The sequence below is a fragment of the Coregonus lavaretus genome, assembly GCF_964263955.1.
Source record: "Coregonus lavaretus genome assembly, chromosome: 12".
NCBI lineage: Eukaryota > Metazoa > Chordata > Actinopteri > Salmoniformes > Salmonidae > Coregonus > Coregonus lavaretus.
The window spans coordinates 55,235,348-55,249,919 of record NC_139999.1 but is presented as its reverse complement, the minus strand read 5'-3'; the positions used below and the strand labels follow the sequence as shown (position 1 = coordinate 55,249,919).

The window sequence follows — 14,572 nt, the reverse complement described above, 5'->3', positions numbered from 1 at the left end:
AGCAGTATACAAGTGGCCAACCAAAATAACTTGTTCGTAGCCGTTTGCACATGAATCCAGCAACGGGATACAATGAAGCAAGGAAACAGCAGGAGTTCAACTGGCAATTAAAATAAAATAAAAATGCCTTATTGGAAAAAGCTCTGAGCTGGTCAGTCATTACACCAGAAGATGGGAAGGCATTGCGTTCTCATGCACTATTCTTTAGAGGCTGCTCTAACACGATGCAGGACATGGAGAATCCAGCCAATCTCAGAGCTATTGTCTAAAGACTGCCATTCAAGCTCCGGGAGGTGGAGTTCAGGTGTCTGATTTTCAGGATCAACACAGCAGAAGAGCCCAGTTTAAAGATTTGGTGGAGTTTGTGGAGAAGCAGGCCCGAATGGCATTGGATCCAGTCTATGGTGACGTTCAAGACACCACAGTTCAAAGGTCAGGTTCCAAGTTTAAGTCCACAGACTCAATGCAAAGGGCTAAACCATCCAACAGGGGGCGCAGTTTTGCCACCACAGTTGCAGCAGTAACTGAAAAAGCTGTGAAATCAAACTTCAGCACAGACAGAAAGCCAGAAAACAACAAATCAGGTGCCTTTAAAGAAACTCTGCATTTTCTGTGACCGTGATCATGCATTGGAATTCTGTCAGAAGTTGAAACATTAGGCCAAAACTAGGAGAAAGTTGAATTTCTCAAAAACAAAAGCCTCTACTTTGGATGTCTCACAAGGGGATATACAGTATGAGCAAGAACTGTCAGAAGCACATGACCTGTCAACAGTGTCAAAAGTACCAAAGTTTGTTGCACTTTGAAAAAATAAAATATCCAGCTGGCTGAGGAGGAGGCTCCTACAGAAGCCACTGAAAAGGCACTAGTGACAAGTGCAATGGTCTCCTTAAACATCAGCAGTCATACTGGGGCCGGTAGCAAAGTGTCCTCTCGCCATTGTACCACTTCAGGTCAAACTTCTGAAAAGGAGCAAAACTGTGCAAACATATGCTTTCCTTGACCCTGGGAGGACAGCTACATTTTGCACTAAGGAACTGATGTCTCAGCTAAATGCTAAAGGTAAGAAAATGTAGATCCTTCAGAAGACAATGGGCCAGGAAAAGCCTGTCTCCAGTCTCAAGGTCACCGGGTTAGAAGTGGCTGGTCTCAAGAGCAACACTTTCCTTCAGTTGCCAGACGTCTACGCACAACCAAGTATCCATGTCACCAAAAACAACATTCCCTCGCGAGACAACCTCAGACGGTGGCCGTATCTTAGTGATGTTGAGTTGAACAAAATCAATGCCAATGTTGAGCTACTGATTGGCCTCAATCAGAGTACGTGAGCGGAGCGGAGCTGGAGCAGAGCGAGGAGCATGCCCAAATTGACTGGAGCGTGGAGCGAGTTTCCGAAAACACAGGTCAACCTTCTCGCCGCTCCAATTTTGCTCCAGTCCCGCTCACTTCACCAGCTCAGGGCATGCCCGGTCCAGCATGCATCTGTAGGCTACTTGTATGCTGCTATAGCCCCTTGCTTTAGCTACTGTCATGGAGTTCGTTAAATATTTTCATAACGAAACTGATAAAACACACAGGTGCAAAATCAAGGCAAGAGCGGGAGTGCGGTGATGTAGTGTCCACAATGGAATAGTCATTGTGGAATCTGAAAAGATGCATATCCCGAAAGCATGATGGTGTACTACGTGCACATGCTAACAGAAAGGAATGAGGTGGGTTGCTAGCTAAGTGTGTCATTGAGGCAAAGTATTTCTAAACAAAAAATCTGAATGCACTCACTGTTCCAAACTGTGATTGTTACGCAACAGGACAGTTAACCCGCGCTGCCCTCAAACCAAGATACACGCTGCCTACAAATGATATATAGGCTATATTTCAACTTGTCAATTTGAAATTATTTTCTATCTAGTTTGAATTGAGGTGTGTTCCGCCTCCTCATTAATTCACATAGAAGTAGCCCATTTCAATGTTGCGGACAATTTATGTTTGAGGCTTTACCGAACCGGACAAACTTCTCTCTTCGATAAGAGCCTAAGCACCTCCCCAGTGTTTCCCCAGACCAAGTATGCAGACATTTGCGCAGTCTTGCACAAACTTTCCCCCCCTGGCACATTTTCTGCCTGGCCCTTGCATTGCCTTCATTGTTGTTTTCCTTACAAATAATAACTTTGGACATGTGTGCGTTCAAATCAAAGTAAGTGCCTTATTTTCTGTATATCGTGTTGTCGTTTCTACTGTAGCATACCGTATGTATGTATGGAGCATAATGTATTTACAGTTTTATTCACGTTTTCAAGTACTGGTGACAAATCATGCACTCCGATTCTTGCATAGATTGTAATATGACGTGTGTAAAATACTTTTTTGAAGGTTGTACTGATTATGATGAGTTAATGCTAAGCTATTTGCCAGCTATGTGTGGCGTCATGTTTGATGACATTATACAATGCATTCTGGGTGTCACGTAAACGTCTGTCGGAACAAAGATGTTATTTTAAAAAATGAGGTGAGGGATGGTTCACTCATCTTTCGAGTAAACTTCCGGAAGTGAATCAAGGGAAGTGAATGATGGTAGACGACACGCCCCCTTCAACATGCATACTGCAAAGGTATCAAACCCATCTTGTCTCCTCTTCTTATCTTTGGTTGACCCTAAAAAAAACATGGCGGCACGCACAACCGTCGGATTACTTTCGATTTTTAGAACGTTTTTTACTCAATTATTTAGATCAATGGTGAGCTCACCCGTGATGTAATGAATTGTAAATAGTAATTTCTATTAGCTCATTTCTATTACTGTTAGCTAAATATGAGTGCTTGTGTTAGGTCAATCTTTCATCTGTTAGCACTAATGTAGCCTACATTTTCCGGTTTGGATGATTGTGTTAAGCTGTCGCCACTTCTGTGAATGTCTTAACATCCAAAAATAAACTGCTCACATTCAGAACATAATGTTGTAAGGACTGTGTTTGTGTAAAATGTTTCTGTGAAAAAAACTGTTGCCAGCTCAAAACGCTGACTGCTGCTTCAATCGAAACTAGACGTTCTAAATAAGCGTTCTAATCACACCGGTTTGAGCGTACGCTGCAGGGACCACTGTAGAATGATCCCACGTGTGTTGGTAGCGTCATACGGTTAAAAAAAAGTTTCCAACATTTTAGTTCTATACAATAGACTATCATTGATTTTGGCCCAATAGGACTAACATATGACCTATTTCAAGGAGCTTTATGTTTTGATAGGGTTATTTTGCCTAAAAACCTTTAGGCCTACCTATAGAAACATTTAAAAAACAACTCCGCATTGCTGCCCAGCCTGGCAAGAGTGGCCCAAAGGGTGTTTAGCATCCCCAGTGGCTCTGCAAGCGCGGAGAGGGTATTCTCTGCTGCTGGCCTGCTCTCCAGGCACCAATGCATGAACCTGAAGCCAAAGACTCTGGCCAAACTCGTGTTTCTAAAAGTTTATTCAAAGGCACTGTAGACTGAGCCTAATATGGCATTTTTCGTTTCATTTTTATTGAATTCAAAGAACAGCCTATATGCACAATTTATAGACTGTAATGATTTAATACAATGAAATGTTGTTTTAATGCTGAGTGCTTAATGTCCCTGGGAGCCTAGTGTGTCACACTTGCAAATGCTTCACAATTTATTTATTTGTAGGCTATGGCCTTGAAATTATTTAAATATTAGGGTAATACTATAGCCTAAATAATTCATTGTGATGCCAGAGCTGTGCTACATTTGCTCTGAGAAAGACCGCCAACGACAATCAAGAGGAATACCCACCAGAAGCTACCAGTACCATCAAGAAAACTTTTACGTGGATGATTGCTTACAATCTGTCTACACAGTGGGTCAAGCCATATCCTCATACAGAGATCTCAAAGAAGTGTGCTCCAAGGGAGGATTCAAGCTGACCAAATTGATTAGCAACTGTCGCTGTGTCCTTACTCTGATCCCTGAAGAGGACAAGGCCAAAGAAGTTAAGACACTGGACCTGGATAGGGAACATCTCTCTATTGAAAGAGCGCTTGGAGCTCAATGGAACATTCAACTTGACACATTCAACTTCAGCATGGTGGTCAAGAATCGGCCAACCACAAGAAGTGACATTCTCTCAGTTGTCAGCTGTGTATGATCCCATGGGCTTCCTATCACCAGTCATACTTCCTGCAAAATGGATTCTCCAGGATTTGTGTAACACCAAGTGTGGATGGGATACAGTTGTTCCAGACGTGATTGCCCAGCAGTGTCAAAGATGGCTGGCTGAACTGAATCAGTTGGAAAAATTTTATGTGGACAGATGTTTCATACCAAAAGGACTGGTAAGGTAAATACCACTCAGTTACATACTGTAATTTATGCGATGCTAGTGCAGCTGGATATGGAGTGGTTACTTATCTTCATCTGACAAATGACAAGAATTACATAAACTCTGCATTTGTGATGGGGAAAGCAAGAGTGGCGCCATTAAAGCAGAACACCATACCAGTTCGTATGGACAGGATGCTACAGTTTCAACTGGTCCGACAGCACGACAGTCCTAAAGTACATCTCAAACGGTACTATAAGGTTCCAGACCTTTGTGGCTAACAGGGTCTCCTCCATCAGAGACCTGTCAAAGCCATCACAATGGAAGTACATCAGCTCAAAGCTCATCCCTGTGGACGATGCAGCTCATGGCCTGCGAGCTGAAGCGTTCCTGAAATCCAGAAGGTGGATTAAAGGACCAGGTTCTCACAATTTCACTTATAGTAGAGGACAAGTGAAAGAGATCAGGTCAGACAATGGAACAAATGTTGTCAGCTCTAACCGTGAGCTAAGAGAAGTTCTGAAGGAGCTAAACCAAATTCAGAAGGCCCTGTTGCAGGGTGGAATAAAGTGGAGATCCAACCCTCCTCATGGTGCTCACCATGGCGGTGTGTGGAAACGGCTTACCCGGCAGGTAAAGAGAATTCTTCAATCAATCATGAGGCAGCAAACCCTTGAGGACGAAACCCTGCAAACAGCTCTGCGTGAGGTGGAGGTAATTCTTAATGACCGCCCAATCACTTCATTCTCGGATGACCCAAGTGACTTGGAAACCCTAACACCAAATCACCTCATTCAATTAAAAGAAAAGCCAATCCTGCAGCCAGGTATGTTCAAGAAGGATGGCTTGTATGCTCGAAGGAGATGGAAACAAGCACATTACCTTGCAGACCTCTTCTAGAAAAGATGGACGTGAGTATCTGCCAATGATGCAGGAGAGTCCGAAGTAGAACAGCATAAAGCAGAGTTTCACCAGTGGAGAAGTGGTGCTCATTGTGGATGCTACAGCACCACGCAACTCATGGCTAATGGGGTGAATCATTGACACTATGGCAGACTCCAGAGGTCTGGTACGCAGTAAAGACAAAGACCAGTGAGCTGGAGAGGCCCATCAGCAAGCTATGTTCGCTGCAGGAAGCAGTAATGTAGTAGTAATAAGGCAGTAATAATCTGATGAAAATGAACGAGTAAAGACTGCGTGTAACACTGTTTGAAGCGGACGTGCCTCTGTGCTGCAGACTCCGTGTTTGTAAACGCAACTCCTGAGTTACTCAACGCCTACACTGACTATCACTGATACCCGCACACACTCTTCAAAAGAAAATTAAGTATGGACATTCAAAAGAAAGAATGTGAAAGAATGTATAAAGACATTTTTATAATATGGTACTTAGTCTCCATTTATGTTTATGGTAATTGCTTTGCAGTTAGCAATTAGGGGTCGTAGGGTTGGAGCCAGTTTTCATATTTCCTTGGTTATGCAAATATTTGTTTATACAAATCTAATCGTATTTGTCACATGCGCTGAATACAACAGGTGTAGACCTTACCGTGAAATGCTTACTTACAAGCCCTTAACCAACAATGCAGTTTTAAGAAAATAGAATTGACTAAATAAACTAATTTAAAAAAGTAACAATAAAATAACAATAATGAGACTATATAAAGGGGGTACCGGTACCAAGTCAATGTGCGGGGGTACAGGTTAGTCAAGGTAATTTGTACATGTAGGTAGGGGTAAAGTGACTATGCATAGATAATATCGTAGCAGGGGGGTCAATGCAAATAGTCCGGGTGGCCATTTGATTAATTGTTCAGCAGTCTTATGTGGTTATGTGGTCTCTTATTATGGTCCTATGATTTGAATTAGAAATAGGTCAATTTCACCCTCTAGCCTCAATTAGTGGGTGGTACAGGTAGCCTTCCCAGATAGCCACATACTGGTATAAGAGACAGGAAGTAAGGCCTACCCGGGATGGGAAATGTTTGGGATACCGATTTGGCATACATTTAAACCACATACGTTTTAACTTGATCTTTTTAGTTTACCTGGAATATTGGAACGTTTGTTTACCTTGCACTTATCATTTTGGATTCTACAAACACATATAAAATGTCAAGTCATCGGTTTCATTTGAATTCTTGGGTTTTCTAATTGGATTTTGGATGTGCGTCTCAATCTTGCAACTGCTTTTCCAACGGCTATTCGAAAGCCGCTACAAGCAGTCTGATGGCTTGTAGATAGAAACTGTCTCTGAGCCTGTTGGTATCTGAGCCCATCTGCCCAACGGTAAGGGAGTGAACAGCTTGTGGCTGGGGTGTGTGGGGTCCTTGATGATGCTGCAGGACTTCCTCAGGGACCGTTTCAAGTAGATGTCCTGGATGGGTGGGAGTACGTCCCAGTGATGTACTGGGCCGTCTTCACCACCCGCTGGAGGACCTTGTAGTCGTGGACGGAGCAATTTCTGTACCAGGCCGTGATGCAAGCGGTCAGGACACTCTCGATGATGCAGCGGTAGTATTTGGAGAGTAGCCGTGGGTGGCATGCCGAATTCTTTCAGCCGCTTGAGGAAGTAGAGGCACTGTTGTGCCCTCTTGACAAGAGTGGTTGTGTTGATCCATGTCAAGTCATCAGTGATGTGGACGCAGAGGAACTTAAAACTGCTGTCTCTCTACTGCAGTCCCGTTGATGTGTGTTGTCTCTGCAACAATCAACTCCTTTGTTTTGCTGATGTTGAGGGAGAGGTTGTCCTGGCATCACAATGACAGTTCACTTACCTAGAGATATTGGACCCGGACCAGAGCCTTACCCTTTCTGGCAGTGTAAACATTATCCTCTATGAGGAGGGGCAGGCCAAAGTTGGCCACTTTATACACAGAGACCAGTTGGAAGGAAAACCAGGTTAAACAGGGGTCCTCCAAAACCAGGTTTAGGACACACAACTACAGATTTGACCTGGACTGAAGCCTTACCCTGTCTGGCAGTGTACTCGTTGTCCTCTATGAGACGGGCCAGGCCAAAGTCGGCCACTTTACACACCAGGTTGTCACCTACGAGAATGTTGGCAGCCCTGAGGTCTCTGTGGACGTAGTTCATCCTCTCTACGTATGCCATACCTGCTGCAATCTGGGAGAGGAGATGAGATGAAATGAGAGAGAGAGAGAGAGTTAGAGGATGAGAATGGATAGAGGGACAAAGAGAAAAAGTGAGAGGAAGAATGGATACAGCAGAAAGAGGGAAAATCAGGGGATAAGGTGAAGAAAGGAGGGGGGGGGGAAAGAAGATTCCAAAATAACTTTAATTGACTTAAATAATATAATTACATGAAAGGTATAATCAACATTGCACTGAATGTCCCACCTGAGATGCCATATCCACTAGCTGGGGTAGACGTAGCAGCTTGCCCGTGTCACCTTTGAGGAAGTCCAACAGGCTACCTGTGGGAGCGACAGCATTATCAGCATACTGAGAGAGAGAAGGCAGGAGAGAGGGAACACAAGAACAAGATGTGTGTGAGCATGCACATGCAAATGCTAGCTTGAACCATAGTCCATTGTAGTCAGTGATGATGATGATGAAGAGGTGTGTGTTTGTGTGTCTCGTGTACTAAGTGAGTGATGATTATGATTACGTGCACTACTTACATGATCATGTGTTGCGTGTGTGTGTGTGTTTGTAACAATAGTGGTAGCCACATCTGTTCTACAACCCATCCCCGGAAGCAACGATGGACAGCCATACTGATAATAATGATGATGTGTGTGGTCTAAAGTTTTTTATTTTTTATTTAACCTTTATTTAACCAGGTAAGCCAGTTGAGAACAAGTTCTCATTTACAACTGCGACCTGGCCAAGATAAAGCAAAGCAGTGCGATAAAAACAACAACACAGAATTACATATGGGGTAAAACAAAACATAAAGTCAAAAATACAACAGAAAATATATATACAGTGTGTGCAAATGTAGCAAGTTATGGAGGTAAGGCAAAAAATAGGCCATAGTGCAAAATAATTACAATTAGTATTAACACTGGAATGATCGATGTGCAAGAGATGACGTGCAAATAGAGATACTGGGGTGCAAATGAGCAAAATAAATAACAATATGGGGATGAGGTAGTTGGGTGGGCTAATTTCAGATGGGCTGTGTACAGGTGCAGTGATCGGTAAGCTGCTCTGACAACTGATGCTTAAAGTTAGTGAGGGAGATAAGAGTCTCCAGCTTCAGAGATTTTTGCAATTCGTTCCAGTCATTGGCAGCAGAGAACTGGACGGAATGGCGGCCAAAGGAGGTGTTGGCTTTGGGGATGACCAGTGAGATATACCTGCTGGAGCGCATACTACGGGTGGGTGTTGCTATGGTGACCAATGAGCTAAGATAAGGCGGGGATTTGCCTAGCAGTGATTTATAGATAGCCTGGAGCCAGTGGGTTTGGCGACGAATATGTAGTGAGGACCAGCCAACAGGCTTTGGTGACAAAACGGATGGCACTGTGATAGACTACATCCAATTTGCTGACTAGAGTGTTGGAGGCTATTTTGTAAATGACATCGCCGAAGTCAAGGATCGGTAGGATAGTCAGTTTTACGAGGGCATGTTTGGCAGCATGAGTGAAGGAGGCTTTGTTGCGAAATAGGAAGCCGATTCTAGATTTAACTTTCGATTGGAGATGCTTAATGTGAGTCTGGAAGGAGAGTTTACAGTCTAACCAGACACCTAGGTATTTGTAGTTGTCCACATACTCTAGGTCAGACCCGTCGAGAGTAGTGATTCTAGTCGAGTGGGCGGGTGCCAGCAGCGTTCGATTGAAGAGCATGCATTTAGTTTTACTAGTGTTTAAGAGCAGTTGGAGGCTACTGAAGGAGTGTTGTATGGCATTGAAGCTCGTTTGGAGGTTTGTTAACACAGTGTCCAATGAAGGGCCAGATGTATACAAAATGGTGTCGTCTGTGTAGAGGTGGATCTGAGAGTCACCAGCAGCAAGAGCGACATCATTGATAAACACTGAGAAAAGAGTCGGCCCAATAATTGAACCCTGTGGCACCCCCATAGAGACTGCCATAGGTCTAGACAACAGGCCCTCCGTTTTGACACATTGAACTCTATCTGAGAAGTAGTTGGTGAACCAGGCGAGGCAGTCATTTGAGAAACCAAGGCTATTTAGTCTGCCAATAAGAATGCGGTGGTTGACAGAGTCGAAAGCCTTGGCCAGGTCGATGAAGATGGCTGCACAGTACTGTCTATTATCGATCGCGGTTATAATATCGTTTAGGACCTTGAGCGTGGCTGAGGTGCACCCATGACCAGCTCGGAAACCGGATTGCATAGCGGAGAAGGTACGGTGGGATTCGAAATGGTCGGTGATCTGTTTGTTAACTTGGCTTTCAAAAACTTTTGAAAGGCAGGGCAGGATGGATATAGGTCTGTAACAATTTGGATCTAGAGCGTCACCCCCTTTGAAGAGGGGGATGACCGCGGCAGCTTTCCAATCTCTGGCGATCTCAGACATTACGAAAAAGAGGTTGAACAGGCTAGTAATAGGGGTTGCGACAATTTCAGCGGCTAGTTTTAGAAAGAAAGGGTTCAGATTGTCTAGCCCAGATGATTTGTAGGGGTCTAGATTTTGCAGCTCTTTCAGAACATCAGCTGTCTGAATTTGTGTGAAGGAGAAGCGGGGTGGGGCATGGGCAAGTTGCAGCGGAGGGTGCAGAGCTGGTGGCCGGGGTAGTGGTAGCCAGGTGGAAAGCATGGCCAGCCGTAGCAAAATGCTTGTTGAAATTCTCGATTATTGTAGATTTATCGGTGCTGATAGTGTTTCCTAGCCTCAGTGCAGTGGGCAGCTGGGAGGAGGTGCTCTTATTCTCCATGGACTTTACAGTGTCCCAAAACGTTTTGGAGTTACCTTGGGTCATGTACTCAGTGACGATGTAGATGGGTTCCTCAGACACCACGGCGTAGAGCTGCACCAGTTTCTCGTGTCTCAGCTTCTTCATGACCTGCGCCTCCTGGAGGAAGGCCTCTGGGGACATGGTGCCTGTCTTCAGGGTCTTGATAGCCACCCGTGTTGTACCGTTCCACTTCCCTGTGGAAACACAAAAGCCATGGGTCAGAGAACCTAGCCAACCAGAGGTGGGTTTCCCAATGCTTTCGTAGCTAAAGGAGTACATTATTTCTCTCGGGCGACGCAGACAACCCATGGTACAGGCTCAAGTTTCTGCCACAAGCAACCACGCAGTCCTTATATGAAGTTATAGGTGAAATACATGAAATTGGAATGAAAAGTACAGCCCGACCGATATGGGATCTTTGGATCCGATACGATTCGGTTTTTAGAATGAAAATATTCACAGATAACCGATATATCTGCTGATATTTTGTTTATTATAGCTGGAATAATAAATAAATAAACATTGGGATGGATTGTGGCCGAAACAGCCCTACAAAAGGTACTCAGAAAGCAGTTTTTTTTTTTTTTTTTGATGAAAGAACAATATCAGAACCACATAGAATTTAGCAGCACCAGAAAGACAATATTTTTTTGATGGAAAAACTGTGTGTTACTCTAGTGAAGTAAAAGGAGGATAAACGTATGAAAAATGTACGCACTCACTAACTGTAAGTCGCTCTGGATAAGAGCGTCTGCTAAATGACTAGAATGTAAATGTAATAAACTGCACTGATTCCAGCAAAAAAATGTGTCTCTGAAGACTGAGCTGCCTCATGCTAGCCAGCTGGAAAACAATGTCATGGGACACAATGGGACACAATGTATTTCAATGTATTGGTATCATGGCCATTTAGTCGATTTAAGGTCATTCCGGCATCTGCATTGGCCGTGCAGCATTTACTGCGATGTGGCCTCTGCAAAAGTCAGGGCATTCATACTTCTTGCGCTTCGCAGAGCAGAGCTGATGTGAAGGAAGTTGTCAGGAAGTGAATTTGTGTTTATACAGGACGTACTGCCCACCACCTACCGTCAACCAATCATGTCAATGCGGAGCTACACGAAGCCCTCCGCATTGTTACAAAGACAAGCCTCCAGAGGTTCCGCAATTGCGTCACACCATCCGTACGGAGCCTCCGGACCGCATAGCCGGTTCAAGCATAAATCGGCTTTTTTAAAGTGTCCAGCCTTGCTGTAGCGCACCAAGGCAAGATAGGCTTAGAATGTTTGTTTTTTCAAGCGTGTTCTCCGCATTTTATAAAATTGATAATTTTCGGTGGATTAAATGCCGATACAAATACATCCGTAAAAGGCTAATATCGGTCAACCGATAATATCGGTCGGGCTGTAAAGTATTTATTTTTAATCTATTTCAAAGAGCAAAATGTGTGTGTGTGCGTCTTACCCATCCAGACCTCTCCAAAACAGCCCTGGCCCAGTTTGAGGTCGAGGTGGAGGGACTCCCGTGGGATCTCCCAGGCGTCGCGGGCCAGGCCCTGGGTCTGAGGCTTCAGCACGGGACACACCTCCGTCAGACAGCGGCACAGCCCGTCTGCATGCTCTGGGGTTAGGTAGAAAAGACAGGAAGAGACATTTAGCACTGTCCACCCTTATTAGCACTATCCACATTAGGCAGTTATCCGTGTTTTCTGCGAGATAGGATTACATTTCTGACAATCGTCAGATGTGCCAATCTGTTTGATATTCTTATTGAGTTATTGAGCAATGTCTGTGTAGCCTCTATTCTGTTTCACTTTGACATATGATCAATATGCTTGACAAAGACACTGCATACCATGTAACAAAAAGTATATATATTCAATATATATAGATGTACTATTCACTTTACACTAGTTGGAAAACAGAACGACAATTGCCCCCACCATGCCCTTGACCTACATGCATATTTCAGTACATGGACAAATAAATACAAAAACATTCCCTTCAAGTTTGGTGTTACTCGCTGTGTAATAGGATTTTTTGTAAGCAGCTACTAGCATGTAAAAGGCAATACAAATGTGATTATTATGCGCTACTTACTGCGATAGTGGAAGACCAGCTGCTGCAGACTGCTGAACTGGGTGCGTGAGGTGATATAGAAACCGCCGCTGTCTAGCTTGCGTATCTTGTAGTGTTTGACGTTGAGACCTTTAGTGTTGTCATAGTCCAAGACGGACAGGCAATAGGCTCCTGTGCATACAAATAGAATTATAAAATAATGAGATAGTGTGTGTGTGTGGGGGGGGGGGGGGGGGGGGGGAGATGGGTCAAAACAAATTCAATTCAAACATTGTCACCGCAGGGAAATTGATTGCACAGCCATGACTACATAAGAAACAATAATACAACAAAAAGATCTCCAGAATTTGGAACGGCTGATGCTGAAAACAACTTGTACACTACAACCAGTACAGAGTGTAAGCCTAAATAGCACTGTGCTCTATTGTTATTTCTAACAACATGCAACTGTGCAACTCTACTCCCTACGCCGTTATAAATCACTAAAATACAGTCAGTACTTACAGCTGTATCACTACCTATAGAATCCATGGTGAATATCAATCACTGGCGGGTGTATGAGAAGAGCAAATTCTGATTACTCACCTCCCATACACTTAAATTGTGAGACACTTGCATGATATAATATAAAATAATAATATAGTCATTATCAGACACTTTTATCCAAAGCCTCTTACAGAACTGTCAACTTTAACAGTGACATATACACTCAGTGGCCAGTTTATTAGTTACACCCATCTATTACCGGGTCGAACCGCCCTTTGCCTCCAGAATAGCCTGAATTCTTTGGGGCATGGAAACGTTGCTCTCATTTGGTATCAAGGGACCTAACGTGTGCCAGGAAAACATTCCCCACACCATCGCCACCAGCCTGTACCGTTGACACCAGGCAGGATGGGGCCATGGACTCATGCTGCTTACGCCATATCCTTACTCTGCCATCAGAATGATGCAACAGGAACCGGGATTCGGCGGCTAGGCAATGTTTTTCCACTGCTCAATTGTCCAGTGTTGGTGATCGCGTGCCCACTGGAGCTTCTTCTTTTTGTTTTTAGCTGATAGGAGTGGAACCCGGTGTAGTCGTCTGCTGCAACAGCCCATTCGTGACTAGGACCAACAAGTTGTGTATTCCAAGATGCCGTTCTACACACCACTGTTGTACTGTGCCGTTTTTTGCCTGTTTGTGGCCCTCGTGTTGCAAAATAAATGTACACATACGTTATTCAATCATTGCACCCACAATGCTCGCACTAAAATAGAACTTGGTTCTATTTGTGACGTTTGACGCGCTGCAAGTCCCACCTCTCCCATCTCCTCCTTGGTTTTTAGGAGCATATACCCATGTGGGTGATTGAAATATGAACTGAGGTCCACACTCCAGTCCAGTTTGTGGTGGTAATGCACCTTAAAGTTGGTTGCCAACCGCCATATGAAGTCCAAAGAAGAAGAAGACTGAAGGAGGAGAGATTACTAGAAACAAACTCGGTTTACCCTTTTATCTGTGGATTAACTGTCGGAGTAGAGGACCTTGTGCATTTCAGGTAAAATAACATCCCAATGTTTATATCCCAGGACAAATTAGCTAGCAACATCAAGCTAGCAAGCTAAATTGCCATAAATGTTTAATGCTTTTCACCCAGCTCAATGTAACATTGATAGGTTTAGGCTACTGCATGATACTAAAAATGTCCCTATACGCATCATCAGGTTGCTACAACCTAGCCTATGAATTAAAGTTTACAATGTAGGTGCACAGGTTGAAAGAAATTTGATTAATCAAGGTGACAGACATTGACACATTCAATACCGCCTTGCACACTCTTGCCTGCATCTAGCTGATCTAGGGTGTAATCATTAGTCCAACAGTTGCAAACAAGAGTTTCTATTGGACAAATTCAGGTATGTTTATCCCCGTTTCGTTCTGTTTGCAGCCACATACAAACAGCATGATCCCTTTGATCATTGTATAATTCCTTCTCGCATCTACGTGCGCTCCTTCTCTCACCTTTTCCCTTTGCTTATGGACTTCAGTTCACAACACATCAGCTTTCTGTGACCAGGTGAAAAAACCTTTCCAAGCCAAACCTTCTTATCATAACCGCTAACCGCTACATACAGCCTACATCGTTGTCACCGTATTAACGTCATTGTCAACATAGCTACTAGAACTAACGCGTTAGTAAACCGGCTACAATCATGCAGTACAGTGTACAGTCAGCAGCACGCAGTTACACAGGTGGGCCCCGTTGGCAATAAATTAATACAACCAAAAGCTTACCTTGACTTGGAAGAGT

General features: G+C 43.9%; 1 protein-coding gene across 1 annotated transcript in view; it reads right to left on the bottom strand.

The window, feature by feature from the left end:
- Positions 1 to 14,572, bottom strand: part of LOC311138890 (proto-oncogene tyrosine-protein kinase Src-like) — a gene marked incomplete at both ends in the record, with an annotated part of 38,428 nt that overhangs the window by 13,435 nt on the left and 10,421 nt on the right. The window contains 5 exons of the mRNA XM_084173681.1: positions 7,287 to 7,440; positions 7,675 to 7,751; positions 10,218 to 10,397; positions 11,665 to 11,820; positions 12,300 to 12,449. Of these exons, the coding sequence (XP_084029807.1) occupies positions 7,287 to 7,440; positions 7,675 to 7,751; positions 10,218 to 10,397; positions 11,665 to 11,820; positions 12,300 to 12,449 (717 nt within the window). The remainder of the gene's footprint in view (positions 1 to 7,286; positions 7,441 to 7,674; positions 7,752 to 10,217; positions 10,398 to 11,664; positions 11,821 to 12,299; positions 12,450 to 14,572) is intronic.